This window comes from Grampus griseus, assembly GCF_964374135.1.
Source record: "Grampus griseus genome assembly, chromosome: 4".
Taxonomy (NCBI): domain Eukaryota; kingdom Metazoa; phylum Chordata; class Mammalia; order Artiodactyla; family Delphinidae; genus Grampus; species Grampus griseus.
Window position 1 is genome coordinate 21,103,694 of NC_138997.1, and position 25,782 is coordinate 21,129,475.

At 44.0% G+C, this 25,782-nt stretch overlaps 1 protein-coding gene across 2 annotated transcripts in view; it reads right to left on the minus strand.

Moving 5' to 3' along the window:
• Window positions 1-25,782, minus strand: part of TBC1D9 (TBC1 domain family member 9) — a gene marked incomplete at its 5' end in the record, with an annotated part of 105,885 nt that overhangs the window by 4,941 nt on the left and 75,162 nt on the right. For both annotated transcript variants that reach the window (XM_082653452.1, XM_082653451.1), the window contains 11 exons: window positions 2,119-2,205; window positions 3,109-3,174; window positions 8,253-8,493; window positions 12,664-12,732; window positions 12,906-13,004; window positions 16,703-16,832; window positions 17,331-17,616; window positions 18,741-18,858; window positions 20,902-21,116; window positions 24,588-24,738; window positions 25,351-25,521. In XM_082653452.1, the coding sequence (XP_082509578.1) occupies window positions 2,119-2,205; window positions 3,109-3,174; window positions 8,253-8,493; window positions 12,664-12,732; window positions 12,906-13,004; window positions 16,703-16,832; window positions 17,331-17,616; window positions 18,741-18,858; window positions 20,902-21,116; window positions 24,588-24,738; window positions 25,351-25,521 (1,633 nt within the window). The remainder of the gene's footprint in view (window positions 1-2,118; window positions 2,206-3,108; window positions 3,175-8,252; window positions 8,494-12,663; window positions 12,733-12,905; window positions 13,005-16,702; window positions 16,833-17,330; window positions 17,617-18,740; window positions 18,859-20,901; window positions 21,117-24,587; window positions 24,739-25,350; window positions 25,522-25,782) is intronic.

Sequence of the window (25,782 nt, forward strand, 5' to 3'; positions counted from 1 at the left end):
AAAGGATACAAAACTGTACAGGCAGAAGAGGTGGACATGGCATGTGCCAGAACACGCTTGTTCTATGTTTAAATTGTTCATAAAACAATCCTTCAGCCAAAACAAACAAACGAACAAAACTGTATCGGCAGTTTGATCCCAGTTTTATATATACATTATGGATATTATTATAATTATATGGATAAAAAAGGAATACTTCAAGGTATTAATTATTATTGATAGTTATCTTTATATCATGCAGTTTTAAGATATCATTAGCTTATTTTATATATTTTGACCCATATTTAAAAATTTTTGATACAAAGCAATAGTACTTATGGAGTTAGAAAAAACATTTTTTTTTTTTTTTTTTTTGCGGTACGCGGGCCTCTCACTGCTGTGGCCTCTCCCGTTGCGGAGCACAGGCTCCGGACACGCAGGCTCAGCGGCCATGGCTCACGGGCCCAGCCATTCCGCGGCACATGGGATCTTCCCGGACCGGGGCACGAACCAGTGTCCCCTGCATCGGCAGGTGGACTCTCAACCACTGCGCCACCAGGGAAGCCCAGAAAAAACATTTTTTAAAAAGCATCTTTTGAGGCTATTAAATGCTACTGGCATGTAACCATTCCTGAAGCATTTCTGAAACAAGTAACTCCTTTTCTGAGATGAGTTCCCACTAAGAAAGATGCGGCTAACATTTTGCAGCCAAAATATGATTGCTAAGGATTTGAAGAATGTTGTCAGATGTGCCAAGGCACTATGCTAAGAGGCTCACTACATTATCTCACTAAGTCCTTACTATACCCAATGTGACAGCTCTCATCTCCACTTTCCACACAAGGACCCTGGTGCTCCCAGATGCCCGAAGCTGCCTGAGGTCATCTAGACAAACAGAGCTAGCATCCTGTCCAAAACTCCTGCCCTTAACACCTATCACCAATAAGAATACTGTCTGGCCCTTGCTCCTCTCCACTCAATCACTTAGGGGCTCACAGTTTAAAAGCAGGTCTAAGCTGTGCTTATTTGGGGACCGTAAGATTTAAGAGGCAAAAGGACCCAGGAGCAACCCATGCTGACTTTCAACCTTGGGTGAAGTCAGGAGGCCGCCTGCCCTACGGATGAAGTATCAATAGGATGGAGATAATGCACAGCAGCAGCAAGCCCAGTCGCTGCTTCGATCCACACATGGCACAACAGAACAGGTTCATATGTAAATCTGGAGATATTTCCAATGAGCCGGATCATGTCTGTGTAGATCTAACAACTGCACAGAGCAGGGGTCAGCAAACTTTCTCCGTAAAGGGCCAGATGGCAAATATCTGAGGCAATTCTACCACTGTAGTGTGAGAGCAGCCATAGGCAATATATAACTGAATGAGCTTAGCTGTGTTCCTGGTTGTGTTCCAATAAAACTTTATTTATAGGCAGTAATGTTTAAATTTTATATTAATTCTTTGATATAAATTTTATATTATCGGGCTTCCCTGGTGGCGCAGTGGCTGGGGGTACGCCTGCCGATGCAGGGGACACGGGTTTGTGCCCCGGTCCGGGAAGATCCCACATGCCGCAGAGCGGCTGGGCCCGTGAGCCATGGCCGCTGAGCCTGCGCGTCCGGAGCCTGTGCTCCACAACGGGAGAGGCCGCAACAGTGAGAGGCCCGCCTACCGCCAAAAAATATATATAAATAAATAATAAATAAATAAATTTTATATTATCACAGGCTGTACAAATAAGTGGTGGGCTGGATTTGGTCCAAAGTTTGCTGATGTCTGTTACAGAGCAGCGTATCTGATGTCAATGCTAGTCCAGATTCTGGACAGCAGCATAACAACAGAATGACGCTCTTAATGAGCGCTTCTCCCTATCAAGGAGACAGGAACAAAGTATATGCTCTCCAGTTAACGCTTTTTCTAAGCCAGCAGGACACAATGTACATGTACATGGTCCTTTCGGTGGGCTGAAGTTCCCACTCCCCAGTAGTTAGTCAAGTTCAAAAATTTAAAAAGAAAGTAGCATATCAGGCACTTGTATTCATTATACTTCTTTGATTGCCTAGCTTTGGAGGCAACTTTTCCCAATAACAGAGGGCTCTGTAGAAAAAGAAACAGAGAGGCCCTGACGAGGAAAGTCACTTACCATGTGTGCATTCTGGGGTGATATCTTCAAAGAAGTATTGAGTTGCTTCAAAAGCAGAATCTGGCTCGTCTTGATCAGAGGATGGCTCTGGAGAGGGAGGAGAGATGATTCTCATATTGGCAGGGCCAGGATTCAATGAAAGTGTGCTTTAATTGCTGAAGAAATGACACGGGGCTCATGAGAAGCTGAAGTTACGAAGGTGGGCTGGGGGGTCCCATCACTGGTGCAGGCCTTGAATGCCCACCTCCTCAAAACCCTTATGGGGGAGGGGCTCCCTCCAGTTCTAACTCCACCTTCCTTTATAACAACCCCACACTGAAGTGTCCCTTCACATTTGCCTTTTTTGGAGACTTTTCCTAAATCCTGTGGAATGAGGGTTTAAGGAACCAAACTTTGGGAAATTGTAACTATAATGATAATTCCCAAATCTGTAGTTTTACCCTATCTCTATCCTTGGAGCTAATCCCCCTTCCTCCCTCCCTTTTTCCTTCTTCCCTTTTCCCCTCCCTCCCTCCCTCCCTTCCTTCCTCCCTTCCTTCCTTCGTTTCTCTCTCCTTCTCCCTCTCTTTCTCTCTCCCTCCACCTCTCCCTCCATTGCTTTTTTAGTATTTGCTAGATATTTCCAGCTGGAGGCCACCCTTGTTTAAAACTGAACTCACAACTTCACCATCTTTCCCACTGTTTCTGTCGGTGGTAATAACACTGCTCCCCCTCGACTCAGAATCCCACGAGTTACCAAGTGTTATTCGTTCTCTTGCAGAAGCCTGCTCTTTTCTATTACTGCAACTCACACTTCACACAGGTGAGTGATCATTGAAATAAGCACCTGCTGATTCAGGAACTCATGTAAAAAGTATCGTTCAGTTTGTTCTCAGTGACCAATGAGTGATTTTGTACATCAAAAAAAAAAGGCAAACAGGTCTCGCCAAAAAAGACTTCAAGCCAGGCCAGAGTCACAGGTACATGTGCTACTCTGTGCGTCTCGCTTACCAGGCAAGACGTGCATTTTGTACAGCAGTTTGAGCTTCTCTGTGAGGTCCCCATGGCACGCGGCACCTAAAAGTCACATAAGTAAAAATGTGAAATGCACCATGTGTGCTACAATCCCCCCCCCCCAAGGCTCAGCATCCCCCGAAGCACCTACTTTTACAAATTGAAACCCAGGTATCGTGTGGCAGAAGGTTTGGCCAGGATGTATTTGGGTTGAGAGCTCTGGAGTCAGGATACCTGGTTTCAAATGCTTTGTACTTACTACGTGCCCTTGGGAGAGGGAACCTCTCTGTACCTCAGTTTCCCCTCTATGAGGCAGGATGACAAATTAGAAGATACTACCAGTGGTCTTGATATCAGGGCCCATGAAATGTGAGAACTAAAGGTGTTAACACTTAGAATAGTGGCTGGCACAAATTTAACTAGTGTTATTGATAAGAAAAGTCAGGTGACTGGGCCTCAACACCCTAAACACTTGCTAGAGTTCAGAAATAATCTCAATACACGTTTAAGAGTGCTTCAAATTACTCATTTTAGAAATCTTTTTTAGTTGCTTTTGGGGTCTCTTAAATATTTCTTCAATTCAATTTAGCCTAACCTAGCCGCCATTATATCACCATTGCTTCAACCCAAAGAATCCTGTTACTTTTTCCCTTACAGTCCATACGTATTTCAGGAATCAGAAAATCCTTTGTAAACGCGTGTTCCAGAGCGCCTAGTTGAAGGTTCATCAGATTTGGGAAAAGGGGAATCACGGGATCTGGATTGGTTGGCAGGGGCACCAGGGGTTATCTCGTCCCACCTCCCACTTAATGCAGGGGCCTCCTCCCACACCCACATCCATGTAAGAGAGACGTCTGAACATCCTCAGGGATGGGAAGCTCATCACAACCAGAGGCATCTCATCTCACTGGGGAGTTCTAGAAACACTGAAAGGGCTCCTGTCATTTTAACTTTAGTCAGGACCCTTAACCTGCAGGTTCAAGTGCAAAAATTCCATGAACCACAAACAATGTAAAATGTGGCCACGTGCCGATGTCACTTTTTGGGAAGATTTCCACAGTCCTTATCAGATCTCAAAGAGATCACAACTCAAAAAAAGGTTTAGAACTATTCCTTTTCCTTCCTCTTTAGAGTAAAAAAAAAAAAAAATAGGTCTATTACGTCTTCATTACAACGATCCTTCAGATTTTAAGGACAGCTGTCCTGTTCCTCTCCAGCTTATCTTTTCAAGGCAAATTTATGTCCCCCAGGCTATACCCTCTCTACATTTTTTCAACTTTCTTATAGGACATCGTTTGTACACTCTTCCCTATTCTTACCCACATCCACCTTATGTGTTAATGTGTGTCCATCAATAACCCTCTGGACAGAGAGTTCCAGAAGCTTCTAGTCCACTGCGGAGAATAGTGGAACTGTTCTTGACTCTTAGCCTAAGTCTGCATTCAACTCTTTATACTCTTCACTCTGGAGTTTCTTATTGACCACATAGTTAACTAAACCCCCAAATGCTTACACACTGACTAATACTAACCATGAAAATAATGACAGACATTTTTGAACCATTCACTTTGTGTTAAATCCTATGTTAACTACTTTCCATATGCATTTCACTTCTCACAATAATTCTACGAGATGGTCACAATTATTATCCCAACTTTACAGGTGAGAAGTCGGGCTTATTGATATTAAGTAATGTTCAAGGTCATAAGCTAGCAAGTGGCAGGCCCAGGATTTGAACTCAGATTTGTCTGACCCTAGATCGCATGGTTGAAACCACTATACTATGTATGCAGACATACAGTTCTTTTACAATCATTTCTTAAAATTTAAGATTTCTGATTTACCTCTATCAGTTTGTTTTTGCCAATCATTTCCTCCTCTGATTTCTTTAAATCTTGTTTTTGTCCTCCAACACAATGGCTGTCTCTCTTCACTTTTGTAGTGGTAGCTTCTCTACCTTTATAGTTTAAATCCCTGACTAAGTCAGGTAGGGGGGGATAAGCAGTAATTGTAGTGACAATAACTAACACTTTTTGAGCCAGGCACTGTTGTGGGAACTTTACTTGAATTATTTCTTTTAGTCCTGACAATAACTATTTTGCAAATGAGGGAACAATCACAGAGGTTAAATACCAAGCCCAGCATACTAGAGAACTCTCCATTGACCGTCATGCTTTGGGTGCAGGGTTCAGACAGTCATTGAATCACCAACATCCATATCCCTCCAACTTTCCACTTATCATGAGTTATCTGTCCAGTGACCAGCTGCCTCATGACATCTATGGCATGTTTAGAAATGCTGCCTTCCAGCAATACCACTGGAAAAGGAGGTCCAGCTAATTAGTGGCTTGCGATTGTAATCGCTCATCTCTAATTCCATAGAGATGTTCTGTTCACTAATTTCTAGAGGGATCTTTCTGGAGATGAACATTGAAATTATTGATCCATCTCTTCCAGAATTCATTCTTTAGTTTCTTAAGACTTGAACAGAAGTTCTCTTTTCTAGTCTACTTGTCTGTCTCCATAGCTGTAATCAACCCGCATGACTGACTACAGCTCTTGAGACTCCGCCCGGCAAACGGGGTGGAGTTGACTTTGCTCAGAGAACTCAACTGCATTTTTAAGAAGCCCAAGTACTCTTCTCCAATGTTTCCACTATCTTGGACTGCAAACCTCGCTTTCCTTTTCGGAAGATTTTGAAGAGTATTTACCTTGTTGGGGTTTGACTAGGCTTAAGTAAATTAAATATTTATATTTATTCCTATCACTTTCTACACGTGTCTGGTATTTTGGTTGTGAACATCTTTGCTAGAAGCAGATTCGCATTACAACTAATTGGCCATAAGGCCATTTTGCCATAAAAGATAAAAATAACTGGTTGATGGTTACATTACATTAGAAAATAAGATGTCAATTTTTGCAAATCCTTCAGTGAGCTAATCTAAGCCAGACTGTGTTAAAATTTGCACCATTTTCAAGAAACTTACGCCCATCAGGAATCACATTACTATTTCCTTTTGGGGGGATAGGAGGAGCTTGATTCTTCGTTTGCCTCCAACGTCTAATACTGCGTGATAAATTTGGTAAAGACGGCCTGAGAGGACAATCTGTTGTATCCAAATTAGCTAAAGAATCAATCACTAATGTTCTCCAAGGCTGCTGTGAATTAGTAGCTGCTTCTTTTATATTTGCCATAGCTTGGTGAACTTTTGGTTTTGACGAGTGGGAGGCATGACTGTGCTCGCCGAAGGATTTATAAAAACTGATTTGTTATCTTTTTCTAGTATCGTAACTGTCAACCAATTATTTTGATCTCTTATGGCAAAATGGCCTTATGGCCAATGAGCTTTGCAGCAAAACTGGCTGCAGCAAAGATGTTTACGGCAAAAATTCCTAGAACCCTCTCTACGTGCAGAACCTGTCTCTTTTTTCTCCTCCTTATTTTTGTCCAAAGGTAATTTTAAAAAATCTCCCTTTTGATAGACACCAAGGTGATAATAATAGTTACTCTGGGGCAGAAAAGATTAGGAGAGGGTCAAAAGGGTCCTTAGCCTTGTCCGGATTGTTTTACTTTATTTACTTTATTTTGTTCACTTTTTTGAAAAGCAGAATGTATTTATGTTACTTTTGTAATTAAAAATTAATGCCTCCTTCTTCCCTAAAAAGAAAAAATCCTATTTGCTGTCCTTAGCACAGAGTAATGAGAACAGCCCTCATCTGAATCCTGGACCCAGTACGTACTAACTGTGCTTTTCAGTTCAATAACAGACATACACTGACTTGCTAAAAATGAACGTTCCAGCAAGTTGCTTAACTTCTCTAAGCCTCCATCTCTTTAACTGACAATGGGGGTATTAATAGTAAGCAGACAGGTCATAAAACATAATATTGATAGTAACTGCACAAACGCTGCTTCCAGGGTGCCTGAGTTCAAACTCCAGCTTTGTAGTTGTGTGCTTTAGGTAAATTAAATGCACATAAAGCATGAGGGCAGTGCCTGGCTGAGCAAATGCTATATAAATGTTAGTTATCAATACTGTTATTACCCTCAAAGGTCTGTTGTCTGGATTAAGTGATAAAGTACAAGTTCTAAAGCATCACAACAGAGCCCGCACTTAAAAAAGGCTAGTTTCCTCCATGTACCCCCTTTGAATGATATATCTGAGCGCTTTATACAAATAGTTTTTACTTATCTAAGAGGACCTTATCTACACCCCTTTGCTTTTTTAACAACCATCAGCTTTCTCTGGCCTTTAAGCCTTCCAGTCATTATTCTTAATGATTTAGGGTACTTTTTGGAATCATCGTTGGCTCTATGTCTGACGCCTTCATCTTTCGTGGGCACAGGTCATTTTCAAGTGCATGGACCAAGGTCACAGAGTGGCACAACTAGAATTTTAAAAAGTCTTCCTTCTTATCTCATTCAGACAGCCTGACATAATGCCTGCTATATCCACAACCTCGTAATGGGCGGGCCAAGCTTGACCACCACGTAGCTTTTCTGCTCAAGTATTAATGGGACAAGAGTCCAGTGGACTATAGGACAGGAAACAGGTCAGACAGTGAGGCTGACAGGCAGAAACTCGTGCTGCTTGGGAGGTGAGGGTGTGCATTCTCAGGATGGACACGCTTCCTCCCCGTAAAATGGAGAGAAAAGACTTCCATTTAGACTGCAGGGCTGTTGCATTTTTTTTTCAGCTCTTTATTAAAAACATTATGAAATGTTCTATAAAATTTTATGAAACATATGTACCGTAAATATATTTTTTGACAAAGAAAAGCAATCCATCCAAACATTTCTTCCCTTGTAAAGTTATCGTGATTCGTGGTTTCAGTGTTTAAGTTGGCATTCTTGCAAACTCTCTGATAATGTATTTTAACTAGTGCTGAGGACTATCGAATGTAGAAGTGATTAACGATATATGATTAACGATTTAATCATATATCCATTAACTAAAAACGAATTTTACAGTCAGCTTGCAAACCTTAAAATGTGCTTCTCTGTCCTGTAAACCTTGTCTCCTGAAGCGAGCAGGGCTGTGGTCCTGAGGGCGGCACAGAGAACCACGAGGACCACGGTGCTTACTGACCTATTCCCCCCTCCCCCTGCCCCAACTCATGCAATAACATCACATCCTTACTCAGTCCAGAGACAAACTCTCGGAAGTTGATCAGAGAATCTCCATTTTCATCTAATAACTGGAATAAGCGCGAGGCAAGCACGTCAGAGTGAGTTCCACAGGCCCAGGGAAAGAGCAGAGCAAACATGCCCTTGAACAGCTCAAAGTCGATGCGGTACTGCTCGAGATATGGCAGGCTGGGGTCGTGCCGGTCCAGCGCATTGCTGCTCCCACCCCAGTAGCAGCTGGTTAGGTGTTCCGCCTGAAAAATCAAAGAACAGGAGGACTACTGGGGACTGCATCTCACAGCAAATACCAAGAAGAAAGGCCCTCCCTCAAATCTGGAAAAAGGCTTTAGGTCACCCGTGTGCATCTCCTGGGGGTGGGGGCAGTGGTCTGGTCGCAGGGCCCCTCAGCTTCTCTTCTACATATATCTCCACTTGACCCTGCTCCCCCCAAACTCCATGGCAACCATCTCTGTGTTTACATCTGGCATGAAAAACCCAGCTCAATTACTGGTGTAGGTGAAAAAAGAAAGAAAACCCTCCCCCCTCCCCATTTTCTTCTCCCCCTGCCCATCCCCACACTCAAAAGCATTTTAAGAAGTAACTCCCATAAAGACAAACTCTTTCTTTTCTTTTTTTTTTTTTAATTTTATTTATTTATTTTGGTTGCGCCGGGTCTTAGTTGCGGCAGTTGGGCTCCTTAGTTGTGGCATGCATGTGGGATCTAGTTCCCTGACCAGGGATCAAACCCATGTCCCCCGCACTGGAAGGCAGATTCTCAACCACTGCACCACCAGGGAAGTCCCAACTCTTTCTTTTTTTAACTTAAAAGAAATACATAGAATGTTAACCTGAAAAAAGGATCTGTAATTCAGGCAATCTGATCACCTTGTGTCCTCAGCGAGGATGGTACAGCCCAGAGGGTAAGTAGCTTCCACAGGGTCATCTAACCAGTTAGTCAAAGCAGAATCGTCATGCGATTTTGAGTCTCCAAACTCCTAGTTTAGTGTCCTGTAAACCCCCTGCTTCCTGGTCATCAAAATCCCATTAATATTATCCTAGTCATCCAGTAGGCAGGCTACAAGTGTGCGGTCCTCCTGTTTCACACATCTGAAAATAGCTCCAGGGAAATTATGAGTAGGAACCACTAGGGTGAGGAGAACAGAGACCCAACAAAAGGCTTCTTGTTTCTGTCCTTGGAAAGAAGGCTGCCTCTTTATTCAGGAGGTCATATTGATTCTGGTAGAAATATACGCCCATTCTAGGAAGACCGCAAAGAAAAAACATCTAATAGAAAGGCCAGTACGGAACACCCCAGCTCTCCTGTATGTAGACATTTACAGTTAGCGCTGAATGGTAGCCTGGGGAGATGAGAGGGGCATCCAGAGGGAGACTTTATTTTTTACTTTATTCTCTGTTGTACTGAGTATTTCATTATAAGCATATATAAATATTGCAATAGCAAAAGGCACTGACAAAACAGATCTCCCCCTCCCCCTGCCTAGGGGTTCTGAGAAGGGAGAGTCAGTGGTGAGTGCGTAGTACTTCAGTGTTGTTCTCACTTAGAACGGAGCAAAGAGGACCAATGTCTTTGTCCTCACTGTTTGCTGGGAATTGTAGCTAATAAACCCAAAAAGAGCGGAGTGAGAGTAGGCAAGAGAGGAGGAAGGAGAGGTTTCTGCAGGGCAGCCTCGGGAGAATAAAGGAAGTGTGTCAGGTCCACCAGGCTTCGGGGCTGCACTGGCGCTGTGGGTGGAGATGGGGGCGGGGCTTGGGAGGAGTGGTGATGGTGGTGACGTCAGGGAGAGGAGGGTCCGAGGGACTGCACTGAAGTGATGCCCAGCAGCCCTCTGGGTGGGACTGTGTTGGTGATACATCCCCAGGAAGGGTCCTCTTTACCGGAACTTCGTCAGTGGATGAAGGTTACCCAAAGCACTTCCTCCTAACTAAAGCGCTCACGTTCCTCTGGAAGCAGGCCTGAATGTGGTGCAGACACTTTCACCGTGCTCACAACCTTCAGGAAACGACAAGCCATGCAGACCATGACGCTCTTCTTTGATGAGACCCCCTACTCCATCATTTGGGCACTAGGGACCCGAGATTGAAAAAGGACTAATTTAGAAAGAGTTCAAGAGAAACTAAGGCATAGGGGCCCTGAACCACATTTTCCATCAAATCTGCCTCAGGGTGGCGGCCTTTCACCTTTTTCTACCAAGTTTTAGCCCAAAGCCCAAGGCAGAATGCTCCGTGGGAGACAAATGTCTCTTTCCTTTGTATCCGAAGGAAACCCCCCAGAAATTGGCTTTTTAAAGGACTAAGAGTCTGGCAGCGTGTCTGACACAGTCATGCCTCAATAAACGTTCGTTCAGATGAATTAAAGCCAATGAAAGTCTTCAAAAGACTCAAGAAAGAGTCGGTAACTGAAGTCTTTGTCTTGGGTTCCACAGTACCCGAGAGTCCTTCCCATTCCTGACACCAGCCAAGGGTCTCGGGTTCTCTCTTGGGGCGCTCGGCAGACTTGGGGAACTCGTGTTTGTCAACACACACTTAGGGCAGGGTTTTGGAGTGTAAAGAAAGCTTTCTTCAGGCGATATCCTCGGTGTACAAACGACACACCTGGTACCTGGAGGTGCACAGACCAGAGAGTGCAGGGGTGCCCGGGTAAGAAGACAAGGGCACCCCTGTCTCTGTGTCTTCAGTGATCTCTGGATCTTGGACTTCTGCACAACCAGCCCTGGTCTTCGTTTTCCCGGTGTGCCCCATAGTCAGCTCCTCTTTCTAATGTTATAGCGCTTCCCATTATCTGTGCACGGTCTTGCCGCCTCCAGCTGCTACTCCCGCTTCCGTTTAGTTACCCCAAATCCTGGTCCTACCAGCACCACCCTGTGAAGCAGATTTCTTCCAGTCCTCAGTATCCTTTGAAAGTCTGATCTCAACTGGATCATTGTATCTTCTTGTTTTGATCCAAGTTGGATCACTGTAGTTTTTGCTTAACGAACGAAGAGGGACTCCCTCCTTACGGAAAACCAACGTACGCGGAGCAATTAGCTACCGCGCTTTACGTGTCTGAATAAAACACGAACGAGATGGCACAGGCTAGACACTTCGCCGTCAAGTGCTGAAGGCAGCCTGGTGGGGACGCAGTTGTCCACTCTGTTGGTCATGCTGCTGGGCTGCACAAAGCCATCAACCTCTCTCTGCCGGCCCCAGAAGCACGCAGAGATTATACTAGATGGAAAACTGATCACTAATTCACCTATGTATTCAACACACATGTTTGGAACACCTAGTGGGGAGAGACACTAAACTAGGCACCAGTGAGACAAAAGGAAATAAAACGGTGGTGCCTCCAGTAGCTAACAGGCAAAGCGGGAACATTTGCAAAAATATTCCCAGCTCTCACTTTGTCTGATCCTAAGATCTATTAGTGTCCAACTCAGATCTTTATGTTTGTCCCTTTATGTTCGTTCCTGTAATATCTTTGCAGTCCTCAACCGTCTTCCTTAGTTCTGGGAGTAAAAGGCTCTGTACACAAGAAGCTAGCCAATTAAAGATTGTGATAAAATCAGTACCCACATAAAAGGCATCTTTTAAAACTTTTTTCTCGGCAATTGCTACATTTTTACAATGTTGGTAATGACAGTTATGAAAGAAGTATTTTTTCTGGAAGAAAAACCATTCTATACTGCTTTATTTACTGACATAATATTTTCTTATTGAGGATCAAGATTGGTATGGGCTGACTTAGAAAGGAAAATTGCAGAAATTTAACAACTAAGCTTTTCCTTAGACATTTGAGCAGCTTTATTCTTGGGTTTTTTTGGGGTTTTTTTTGTGGTACGCGGCCTCTCACTGCTGTGGCCTCTCCCGTTGAGGAGCACAGGCTCCGGACGCACAGGCTCAGCGGCCATGGCTCACGGGCCCAGCCGCTCCGCAGCATGTGGGATCTTCCCGGACCGGGGCACGAACCCGTGTCCCCTGCATCGGCAGGCGGACTCGCAACCACTGCGCCACGAGCGAAGCCCTTGAGCAGCTTTATTCTTATTCTAGCTACATATCTCTTTTTAAGAGTGCTTTAATATAGATTAATATAGGAAATTGCAATTTACAAGAGTCTCAGGAAGAATTTAAACTTGATTGCCATCGTTCCAGTGAGAATTATAAAGTAACGCCCTATTTTCTTAAGACCAAGGAAACAGCTAAAATATTATATGAAGTGGAAGAAAGCTAAAACATCAATTTAAATGAGTTATATCTTTATTTTTTATATTAAGTACTCTATTTTTACACTCTCAGCTCTATCTTCCTATTTATGCATGTTGACACTCATGCTGTCCCTTCATAATTTAACAGAAAAATCTAGAACTGAATTATTAAAGTGAACTCCTTTTTCCCCTGAACGTACATGAATTTTCTTTGAAACTCACCTTGAAAAGAGCATAAAGTTCTTCTAGCTCATCAATGGTAAAGGAAGTTTCTGTCACAATGGTTCGTACCTAAAAGAAGAATAAACACAATGAATTTCACGAACTCAAAAATGTCATAATGGGAAACTTCCTGATTTTCTTGTTTTAAATCATCTTCAGTCTGTCAAGCAGGAATTTGAGTTGGTAGGAGTGTGAGGAAGGATGGAGAAAGAAGGTCACATGCCATTTCTCAAAAGACTCACCACGTTCCGTTTTGTAGTATCCTCCAGTGTCTGGATCACCTTCAGTCTCTGTTTGAATCTCATCTGCTCAATCAAGTCCGCCCGGATAGTTCCAAATTTCTGGAAAACAACAACGCTGGTATTTCGAGAAACCTGCTAAAGCACCCGATATCATGTCTGCAGGACTGACGGAGATAAATCCTGATACCAGTGGGAAACTTCCTGCCAAATGACAGGCCTCCTAGACGATACCTTTATTTACTATATGGCCTTTGTTTATTTGGAGGCCATTAAACAACCATAAATAAACAACAAAAAATGCTCATGCTTCTTCACCGTTGAACCAAATTTCAAAGCCACATGAGGCTTCCTCAAATCAACAGTTCATGGGGGAAGGAGAGGGTTAAATAAGGCTACAAGGGCCCTTTGTGGATGAAACAATGCTTTAAACGAAGAACTTTCTTGGCAGGAAGAAAGGAAGTGTATAAGGCTAACTATTAAACTGGGAGGTTGTAGGAAATGTTGGAGTGAGGCTTCCTGTCCTGATCTCTAGCTCAATAGCATTTGTCTCTCACTGGCAGACACTGAGGGCTAGCAACCTTTTTTTTTTTTTTCCGGTACGCGGGCCTCTCACTGTTGTGGCCTCTCCCACTGCGGAGCACAGGCTCCGGACGCGCAGGCTCAGCGGCCATGGCTCATGGGCCCAGCCGCTCCGCGGCATGTGGGATCCTCCCGTACCGGGGCACGAACCCGCGTCCCCTGCATCGGCAGGCGGACTCTCAACCACTGTGCCACCAGGGAAGCCCGCTGAAAGGTCTTTTATTAAAGTGCCCTGTGCCTTCCAGAAAGCTCATCTCAGTCTATGGGTGAACCTGAAGGCCGGGACTTTGTCTTCTACGTCGGTGTATCTAACAAAACTGCACTCGGGGCGCACACAGAAGAAAACCGTCTCTCAGACTGTCCATACCATTCCTTCCAGGAGGGGCTCGGTAGGACTTCACAATGAGCACGGCATTTATGAATCAAGTTACCATCTCTACTCGACAGGAGAAAGCTGACCAACTGGCATCAACCTAGGGATCTCAAGGCTGACTGTGCTTTCGGTATTTTCCCTACTTTTCTATTTTCCTGACTAATTATCCTGAAGCACAGAAAGCAACGAGTCGCCTGCTTCAGAACACCAGTGTTGTGCCGTATAACCAGGTTATAATGGGCCTCTGTGTCTAGTGGCCCCATTCTGCATCTAGGGCAGTGATTCTCAACCCTCGCCGGGCTCTTGAATCACCTGGGAACTTTAAAAAATATTTATTCTTAGGCCTCCTACCAGAGATACAAAGTCTAGAATGGAGCCTAGGAATGTATATTTTTAAAAGCTTGGCTTAAAAATTGTTTTAAGTCGTTTTAATGCACAGGCAGAATTGAGGACCATCAATCTAATAGGTGGAAAAAAAAAAAAAGGCAAGTGTTTGTGGTGTTTTCTTTAGGATGGCCTAGAAGGCATTGGGAAGGCAAAGGAAACTTATGAGCAGGGCAGTGACACCAAGCAGAGAGGAGAAAACAAAAAACCAATCATCATGTATTGAAAGGCCAGGTAATGTAGGCATTGCTATAAATAAACGGGGTTGTCTTCCCAGGCAGAGGAAGGAAACTGCTGCTGTGTCCTGTGATAGGATATTTGGCAGCCTAAGAGTCACCATTAGGGACCAGGCAGACAGGATGGAAATGGAGACCAGCCCTGGTCTTGTCTCCATTCTCCTCTCTTTCCCATTAAAAATGGGCCAAGTGCTGACTTCAACAAGACCTTAGCTTATCTGCTGTCAAGAACAAAGCTGAGTTTCCACATACCAAGCTTTATTACTTTGGTCTAGAATTCTCTTTAAAATAAAGGTTTCAGGGGATGCCTTTAGGAAAACAACCCACAGCTATGATAATAACTATTGCGTTCAGTCACATGGGCTCTTTTTCTGGAAAAATAATCATCCAAAATTTCTGACGGAGGACTACCCAAAAGTCCTGGGGCAATGATTTTTTAAAAAATGCATTATGGGGCTTCCCTGGTGGCGCAGTGGTTGGGAGTCCGCCTGCCGATGCAGGGGACGCGGGTTCGTGTCCCGGTCTGGGAAGATCCCACATGCCGCGGAGTGGCTGGGCCCGTGAGCCTGGGCCGCTGAGCCTGCGCGTCCGGAGCCTGTGCTCCGCAACGGGAGAGGCCACGGCGGTGAGAGGCCCGCGTACTGCTAAAAAGAATCTGCGAAAACCTGCAAACAATATATTAAATATCAGAGAATGCTCGTGATCTATTTTAAGTAAAAAATGGAATGGTACAAAACACTTTTTGGTATAAACTTATTTTTTAAGTGTAAGTTGCAAAAAATAAAAACATATTTGAAGACTTCCCTGGTGCCGCAGTGGTTAAGAATCCACCTGCCAATGCAGAGGACATGGGTTCGAGCCCTGGTCCGGGAAGATCCCACATGCCACGGAGCAACTAAGCCCATGCACCACAACTACTGAGGCTGTGTGCCGCAACTACTGAAGCCCGCACGCCTAGAACCCATGCTCCGCAACAAGAGAAGACACCACAATGAGAAGCCTGCGCACCGCAATGAAGAGTAGCCCCCACTCGCCACAACTAGAGAAAGGCTGCGTGCAGCAACGAAGACCCAACACAGCCAAAAATAAATAATTAATTAAAATAAATTTTTTTAAAAACCGAAAAAAAAACCCCATACTTGAGGGAAATATGCTCACAGGATATGGTTTTTTCTTTCATATTTTTCTACAGTTTCTACATTTTTTTACAATAAACCTGCATTACTTTTATGATTCTAAAACATACCAAAAATGTTTTGTTTTCAATATATATGCAGTGTCAATGAAAATTTTCTGAAATACTAAATTACTAGTCTTTCTCCCATTCTGAGTTAAGGACACACATTTCTGAAAAGATGTCTGGATCCATGCCGATTTTTTTAAAGCACCAAATTTTTGGTTCTCTTTAGGAGAGATTTTCCTCACCATTTCTCCCATATCCAGGCTGTTGCTAATTGAAGTGCTGACAGTCGCCAGTCATACGATCCCAAAACATCAGGAGAGGGTCTAGTGTGCTGAGCGGAACATTCATGCTCTTTCTTAATGATCAGGAGATGAACAAACCATGAGATGTTATGGGCACTGAGTCCTGGGGGACGCCACAAACCCCAAGTGCTATGGGGTACACAGGACCGTGGTTCCTTCACCTCTAGACGCTCGTTAGTTCTTTTATGGGATTCAGGACCACATCTGGGGTCATCATGGACCAGGAGGCACCCTCCCACGCCCAGGCCAAGCAATTTTAGAGGAATCCTAGGACTCTGGTTCTTCTCTAGGATGGTATAGAGTATTCTGTGTGTCTTGGATGTAAGAGGATTGGCTTGTGTACTTCCCAGAAGACCTAAGGACTTGGCATGAGCATGGGAAGTGAGCTGATTTGTGCAGGTCAACCTCCCCACGCTTGCTTTCAACAGTCCGTCCTCAACCCACCCAGAGTTGAATAGGAGCTGCTCCTTGATCAGGCTTCAGGGTGGGCAAAGCCAAGAACCGGAGGGCCTGAGCTGGTCATGCCAATTGCTCTGTGGTATAAGATCCATTCAGTGTCCATCTCTGGAGCTCGAAGCCGTCAGCTGGCAGGGAGCTGCTCGCTTTGGCAACTAGTCCTCAGAAGGCGGAGGGAAGCAAGGACGCCCCTGGGTTAGCAACGGAAGCTGCGGCACACGTCCAGCTGAGCCCCTCGGAGCACTCAAGAGTGCTGTGATGCTCGGGCAGGGAACGTGACCTACCTCATAGGAAGTTCTGATGAGTCTGAAGATGTCGACCTCAGGATAGGGCTCCACGTCATCACTGAGCAGGGAGTGGAGATGAGGGATGGGGGGCAGCGTGCTGTCCTTATTGGTCACACTGTCCAAATACCTGGAAGAAGAAATGAATCTGGAGTCACTGGGAGGTCCAGAGTCAATGAATCTGGAATCCCTTTACACCTGTCCACCCATTATCTGCAAACTCTGCATATCAAAACAAAAGACTAAAATTTCCTTAAGAGCAGAATAAAATTTCCTTCACTTCTTTTTTTTTAAATTGTATTATTTTTTTAATTGAAGTAGAGTTGATTGCCTTCACTTCTAAAGACAAAGCATATGAAAAGAAATGCTCAGCCACAGAGAAAAGTGGGCATTATGATTACCATCAGGCCAATTAAGACTCGTGAAACCAAGGAAAAAGATACACGGTAAGTACAGGGAAGAGGACTTCCCTGGCGGTCCAGTGGTTAAGGCTCCGTGCTTCCAATGCAGGAGGCCTGGGTTCGATCCCTGGTGGGGGAACTAAGATCCCGCATGCTGCGTGGCGCGGCAAAAAAAAAAAAATGTATAGGGAAGAAAACCCCAAGGTAGTTTTCAAAGTGAGAAATACCTTCCCAAAACGGTCATGGCCTCCCCATCGTCCTTGCAGTTCAAAAGTTTGTCCACATTTGCGTCCAGCACAGCCAGGGCCAACTGGAATATCACTTTGATTCCTTCATAGAAGAAACAGTCGACAACCACAACTGCACTCTCAAAGGGCATCACGCTGAGAAACAGTGTGAGGAACCAGGACAGGGAGATGGTAGAAATCACACCCAGGTCCTGCATGCAGTCATACAGCTGTGGGACATAGTCCCGGGCAAGTTCCTCGAAGACACCCTGGTCCACCAGGGCACCTGCAGTGGAGGTGGACGCAAAAGGCCATGGGTCAACCAACTGCACCTTCTCACTAATGAACCCAACCCAATGGCTTGACGAAAATAGTCCAGTTCGCAACTGCTGCTGAGACAGAACTCTAATTACTATGTTACTAGACCAAGGTGTCAGCACAGCCAAGTCACCAGATGAGTTCTGGCTACATCGTCTCTTTCTGGGGTCTTCCTCTCCTGATTCTTTACCACAAAAGAGCAGTAACATGGGAACTCTGAAGCCTGTTGAAAAGGTCAATTTACAAAATTCTCCTGGCACACAATTACTTTTTTTGTTGGCAACATGACGTTTGGTTGGGCATGAAATGTATATCTAAGTAGCCTCACTTCTTGGCAAACGCTTTAAAAAATAAAAAAAAATCGCTCGTCTGGATGCATGGTCCCCACATAGGAATCATTTCTCTAAACAATTGCTTCTTCAATTTAAAAGCGTTCCAGCTGTGGACATTTCTGGAGAGTATTTCCAGTGAGTCAGATTAGTGTGCAAAAGTTTAGAAATGAAAACAGAACACAAGAGGGGAGCATAACGCATACCTTTTGCTACACTAGCAATGAAAAGCTTATCCTGCTAAAATGAATGTCTAACACTGGAGGGGATTATAAGGAGAAACACCAATAATTTGTTTAAATGCTCACCACCGTTGTTTGCTCTCCAATGAAACCGGTTGTGAAAAATACCTTAGAAACTGAGCTCTGGATACATTTTTATATGCTATTCTGCCCACTCCGTTTTTGAATACTTCTGCTTTCCATAGATTCCATGCTCTTCATGAAAGAACTGTTAAACCTTTTTGGGTTGATGATCTGTGTGCTTGGTGTAGCTCTCACATGGCACAGACTGACACCCACATTGAGTGTTTTCTAAAACAGTGAGACACGTGTATTCTCTCCATGGGGAGAAGCTCCATGGGGCTCCTTTGTGTATAATCTATATTGATTCAAGCCCTCTCATTCGCATCTTAGAAAGCTGCAGTAGTCTGAAACTCTTTTGACCAATGGTGACTGGAAATGGGGTTCCAGCTGGTATCCCGGTTCTAGAAACATTTTCCTGATGAGATAAGGGTTAAAATGTTAACTGCATCCTCACATACCAACCACCCTGGTGTTGTAGTAATCAGGAAGCATGCGTTCACACAAAGCCACCAGCAGCCAGAAAGCTTCCTCCTCTTTGGCATAAAGCAGCAGCACTGATGTGACAATGTTCATGGCCTAAAGGGATGAAAGAAGATGTCATCAAACACATTTTACATTTTAACATACAAGCAATTTTGTTAACCTGAAAAATGACTGAGTTAGTCCCACAGGGGCCAGCATACTTTTTCCTTAAAAAAACAGATAATAAATTTTTAAAGGCTTTGCAAGTACACACACATATTCTTCCAAGTTTTGTCTTCTTTCCAACTCTTTAAAAATGTAAAAGCCCTTAGTCCTTGAGCCTGTTAACTGTTAACAGCCTCCATGAACACCAATATTCACCCCCCATGCACGCAAACCCTCATTCAAAAAAACTTTGTCCAAAGGCTATTTGACAAAGCTTTTAACCTGTTAAAAAATCTTGGTGTTTTTAATCCTTAATTCAGAGAGGTAACTATTTCCTTTTTAATTCTTCCATAATTGTGTCTAAACCAAGTAAACATGGCTTGAGGCTCTCCTCGGGGAACAATGAAACCTTTCAAAGTTGGAGTCCTCGCCCATTATTTCCATCTGGATAAGGATGGTAGTGATAAGTAACAGGGATTTTATTCTAAAGTAACCTACTTTATTAAAAGATATGATCAGATAGCTCACAACCACTCAAGGCTCAACTAATTTAATGTCCTCTTAATTAAAAAGAGGAAGATCAAAAGATAAATATGAACTCTATTATATTAGAAGGGAACTCACTTCTGTACTTCTTTTGATCTTCTAGAAACCAGTAAGTGTTCATTAGGCTTCAACAATATAAATGTCAAAAGAGGAATTTTGGGGACTTCCCTGGTGGCGCAGTGGTTAAGAATCCACCTGCCAATGCTGGGGACACAGGTTTGAGCCCTGGTCCGGGAAGATCCCACATGCCGTGGGGCAACTAAGCCTGTGCACCACAACTACTGAGCCCGTGCACAGCAATGAAGACCCAACTCAGCCCAAAATTAATTAATTAATTTTTTAAAAAAAAGGAATTTTGGTCTAATAGGCTCTTTCTTGTAAGCCTTACTCAATAGCTTCCCAAGTGAAATTAGTAAAATTCTACTTGAGAATTCACCTGCCTAGCCCACGATCATGGTCATGGTTAGTGCCTTAGTCATTCAGTCAAGGTAAGTTCTTTCGAAGGTCTACTTGGTAACAGGCTCTGGACTAAATATTGGGGAAGGGGGGACACAGTGGTGACAAGTCTCACAGGGCACAAATGCTGGGGTCAGAGAGATAGAATAAAGACGTAAAGGTTGATTAATCAATTTGGATGTATATTTAAATTAAGTGCTATCAAAAAGATAACATGTGGTACAGGGAGACCTGTGCTCTGTGTGTGTGTGTATGTTTGTGTCGAGGTGTAAGGGAATTAAGCCTGCTTTATCTTTTAGCTAGATGGTCACGGAAGGTCTCTCTGAGTATGTATGTGGCCTTTACATCTAAGGACGTTATCTAGGAGCTTCCCAAATTGTGGTATCTGTACCTAGTATAAGAGATAATTGTAGTGGGTATATGGGCAACATTTTTTTATACTGAATTAAGCATTTATTTTAAAGTGCCTTAAAATATAACCATAGCATGTAAACGTTACATTCTCAAGGACGTTAGTTGCTTAGGAGATGCAGAGCAAGAGTCCTGTGGAACCTAGAGTCCAGGCCTGGTGTCCAGGCCTGCTCAGGAACAGCTAGTGACCAGCTAGGTCATCAGATGGTGGTGGATCCAGAAAGGGCACTCTTGTCCCCTGGCTGAGAACCTCAGTGCAGTGGTTCTCAGCTCAGGGAGATTTCGCTCTCTGAGAGACATTTATCAACGTCTACAGACATTTTAGTTGCCACAGTTGGGGAGCTCTACTGGCGTTTAGTGGGTAGATGCTATTAAACGTGTTATTCAACAGGACTGTTATTAAACATCCTACAAAGCACAGGACCGTCCCACACAAAAAATTATTCAGTCCACAATGTCAACAGTACCAAGGTCGAGAGACCCTGGTGCAGTAATAGTTCTCTTAACCATAACGCCTTTCTCATTACTTACTGGCTAATAAAACATTTTTTTAAAGTCTCACCCCTCTGTGACATTCACCTGGCAATACCCTATGTTAGGATTTCGAAAAGCATAAGCCGTTAAGACTCTCCTCAGAGCAGCGATGCCCATTTCGTTCTGGAAAGCTGGGTGCTCTGGGAGGGAGCGGTGCAGGTCCCTCTCAATCTCCTCCGTGGCAAGGTTGTACTTCCCCATGGACTTCTCCACGAGGTCTTCATAGTACCCGGGATGCGTGGCCTTCTCGTTGATAGCACCTGGGAAATACCCAACAGACACAACATCAGAAAGCGGAAGCCCCGCCCTTGGTCTGTAACCACAGCTGACTGACCCAGACTCTTCACCTTCCTTCCCCTCAAAGGACACTTGCGAGATAATTATGAAATCCCATGATGACGTGTCTGCTGCAATCACGGCCAGATTGTAAGTTCACTTCTGTCCTCCTTCCCTCTTCTCACTCCATAGTAAGCGGCTGTTTAAAAACCTCCCTACAGGGGCTTCCCTGGTGGCGCAGTGGTTGAGAATCCGCCTGCCAATGCAGGGAACATGGGTTTGAGCCCTGGTCCAGGAAGATCCCACATGCTGCGGAGCAACTAAGCCCGTGCGCCACAACTACTGAGCCCATGAGCCACAACTACTGAAGTCTGCCTGCCTAGAGCCCATGCTCCACAACAAGAGAAGCCACCACGATAAGAAGCCCACGCACTGCAACATAAAGTAGCCCCCACTCACTGCAACTAGGGAAAAGCCCGCATGCAGCAACGAAGACCCAACACAGTCAAAAATAAATTTAAAAAAACAAAACAAAACACCTCCCTATACTATATGATATCACTTATATGTGGAATCTAAAAAATAATACAAATGAATGTATATGCAATACAGAAACAGAGTCACAGACACAGAAAACAAACTTATGGTTACCAAAGGGGAGAGGGAATGGGGGAGGGACAAATTAAGAGGATGGGATTAACAGATACAAACTACTATACATAAAATAAATAAGCAACAAGGATTTACTGTATAGTACAGGGAACTATATTCAATACCTTGTAATAATCTTAATGAAAAAAAATCAGAAAAAAGATAACTGAATCTCTATGCTGTATACCTGAAACTAACACAATCAACTCTACTTCAATAAAAAAAGTAATAATGATGAATTAACCAAAAAAAACCTCCCTAAGATAGAGGTTTCCAACCTAAAAACTGTGTTCCAAGGAACTTCCACAGACAATCCTGAGGGGCTTCTCAGAGAAAAAAAGGGAAGTGGGCAGAGAAAGCCGAACTGAGGCCTCCCCGGCCTCTGCCCTCCCTCAACCAAGCAGTTTTGCTTGTATTTTATTGGGGTTTTCCTTAGGATTTCACTTGAAAAAGGAGGGTCTGCTTCTCAAAATAAGTTTGAAAACTGTTTGCTAACGCATAAGCTTTGAAGGGCTCACAAACAGCCATACTGAGCGGTTGGAGGAAGTATTAGGACACGTGGAGGATTTTTAGAATTGCAGGGGGCGGGGAGGGTATTCCCGGCAGTGATGAGCCACTGCTACGGAGGGGAGTTCCTCAGTGCTGGGGATGACGATGGAGAGGTGGGTGAGAATCACTGCTTTGAGATATTTACATTTTATGATTCTTAAAGGCAGAAAAACTCTGGATGCAAACATTTGAATCTAAATCTAGTTAAATATAATTTACCTAAGTATAAATTATATATACATACACACACATACATAAATATATACAGATAAAAATACACATACCTATATGTACATATTATATAATGAATAGACATATATATGTTAAATATATATATATACACTATACACACGTATTTAATGACAGGGTAAACTGATTTGTGTTTCACTGATTAGAAATTAGAACCCTGGGCTGACCCAGTCCTTGCCACAGGGGGTCACCCGGAGAGCCAGCCTCATCACTCACACTTGCCCTGGAAAGGCAGTCTGGTTGACGGCAACTTAACATTGGCTTTGGCTCTCTTCTCAAGGGAGATTTGCAAGGATTTCTTGCCATCTGGCCTGCACCTCACTTCAGTGGGTACAGAGAGCCAGGCCCTGGTACAGTGGTCCTAAGAGTTATGGGAAGCAGGGCAGGACTCAGGCGGGGCTCCCCTGCTGGGGGCTGGGCTCTCCCCGTGGGTGGGCTGGCCTCCGTATGAACCCCACGCCCTGTGCACTGGGTGGAAATATGGGCTCAGTTCTCTACCCAACAGAGATGGTGTGTAGACCACATCACCCTTTGGCCTCACATAGCCCATCACAGTTAAAGAAAACGCTGGGTCTAACACTGAATGTGTCTTTATAACAAGGCTGTGGACTGTCGTATGCTGTTTCCCCGGCGGCTAACGTGTTTCATTTTCATCTAAAATGTGGCTGTAAATAACTTCCAATTGGAATAAAATGAAAATGGAATTTTTTGTTTACTCTGTCAGCGATCTGAATCAGGTTGTCAAGGTGACCTGTTCGCCACACACAAGAAAGACAGCAGACTGGATGGTAAGGATCTTCTTGGGCTGGACTGGTAACTAGAAATGATTTGACTCAAATTTGCGTTTCTAAATGAGGAGCTACGGCTGCTCTATGTAAAGCAAATGAAAAACAAGACGTGTAAATGAGGATAGAACAAACTAGTTTTACATGAAACAGATAAAGCCAATTATTTTTCAGGATTCTATCCCCCCTACTTCTGAGATATAATATATCTCATTATAGGCTATTGCCATTTATATCCACTTTTAGAAAGAGCTACAGGTGTTATTTTTTTCAAAGGTTTTCTTATAAGTCTGGTAACTATGCTTTTAATTTTAATGTCATTTTTAAAATAAAAGGTTTTGATAATAGTGCTTGTGTCAGATCACCTCACATTCAAATAAAACTTTTCACATGGGCCTATTTAAGACGATTACATTTCAAGCTTCTAACCAGATAAAGTAACTGATTTATATATTAAAGACTGGTGACACCCAAAGGAATGCTCTGATGTTTGTGACAGAATAGATCCCTGGCATACACCGGATGCTTAGTCTGGGAGGAAGGATGGGCTTAGCCCGAAGGACCTCTGGCTTCTGTAGCAGGGCTGAAAGGTTTAACCTGACAGTGTTGTATTTGGGCATGAGCCTGGCAGTGGGCCAGCGAGGATGGACACAGCTTTCCCATGGGTCCAGGACGCGTCCCCCTCTGTCCTTCCCGGCATCTCCAGCTTGGAGTGTATGATCCAGGAAGGCTTTCGTTCCCAGGGCTGATTCTGGCGTCTCTTCCTGGTCTCCAGTGATAACCAGCAAATTCAAGAGGTGGCAAAAATCAAGGAGAAGCTTCTTCTATTCCTTCATTTCTACCCTCTCCCCCATCCCAACGAAGACTTTGACGGAGTGCCACACTTAAACATCCTCAATGAAGCTGACACAGCTGGGAAAGGACAGAAAGGACTCCAAGAATCACAAAGAATTACACTCTTTTTCTTCAGTCTCCGTTTTATCCTAAATAGAGTTAGTGAAGGAATAGAAGAGGTTATGAGGACTCGAGGGATGGTATCTTCAACATCTGGTCTGTTGAATACGTGTCCTGTATTTTTACTGAGGGAATTCAACACTCTGGCAAGGAACTGTGATCTAGCACTGAATCAGGGGGTGACATATTTGAAAGAGCCCTGATGCACGATGGAAGGCGGAAGGGCAGCCCCGGGGTCCCCAGCTCCCACCCCGAGCCCAGCCATACCTGAGAGCAGCAGCCAGAGCTCCCCGCGCATGCTCTCGGGTACGCCCTTCAGCACCAGGTCCCGTGTCTTTTCCGTGCGGTACATGCAAATCCCTTGCCCGTACTCAGCAAAGTGAATCTTCCAGGCTTGCTCCTTCAAAAACTCTTTGGCCTGAAAGGGATAATGAAGCAGCACTACATCCCAACGTACTTCGACAATGGTTAGGACAAGTTCGATGGAAGGTCAGAACTTTCCCTGGTGAACGGAGCAGTTAAGTTCCGGACAGAATTCATGAGAACAAAGAACTCAGATTTTCTCGAGTCCTTGCCGGATATGACACATGTATGCCCGTGGATCTGCCATGAAATTTTCTGTCCTAGAGTCAGAATTGTACTTACCTGAGTCAGCAGAATGCAAATGATATGTATGGCTTTATGTCTATACCTCCAAGTGAAACAGTGGATGTCTTTTAAACGTGGTCTGAGACATGGCGTACCTATTTGTTGGCTGACTTATACAATAGTTAAAAACAAGACCAAAAAAGGTCAGCTGTACCCTCTAGAACATCTCCTTCCATGATGAAGCCACTCTGAAACCCAATGACATATAACCATGTCATTATATGTTATATTTATATGTCATTTGTGTTTCTTCAACAAAATATCCTTTACTTGTAGGAAAATATCTATTGACATGTTGATGAGTTTACTTTTACTTAAAAAGATTTTTTCAACGTTATTGTTCTAATATAGAAAGTTCCGGGCAAGAGGAGGCGGCACCCACCAATTTCGGGTTGAACTCCTCGGGAGACCGCCGCCGATACATGGTCATCAGGGTCTGTGTGGCCGTGGGGACGCTGTTGCCATTGAGGTTAAACTGGCGCTCGCCGTCAGCATCGGAGCTCGTGCTTCTCTGGGGACTGGAGGAAACGAGGCTGCTGGGCCGAGAATACACCTGCCGATGCAGAGAGCAACAAGATGCTGGAACCATTTTGGCTACAGAATCTACTTCTTCAGCGTCCTCTGGACAGACATCGATAGTTATGTCATGGTTCCTAAGAGGTTTCTTGTGATGTGACAAAATAGGAGAAAGGCAGCAAACCAGCACTTTGATGGGGATTAGATGGGGTCATGGGCCACAGAGCTTCAATGCCCAAAATAGGTTTCCTCTGTATTTTAGATGCATTTTTACAACAAACTGGTTGGCCACATGTCT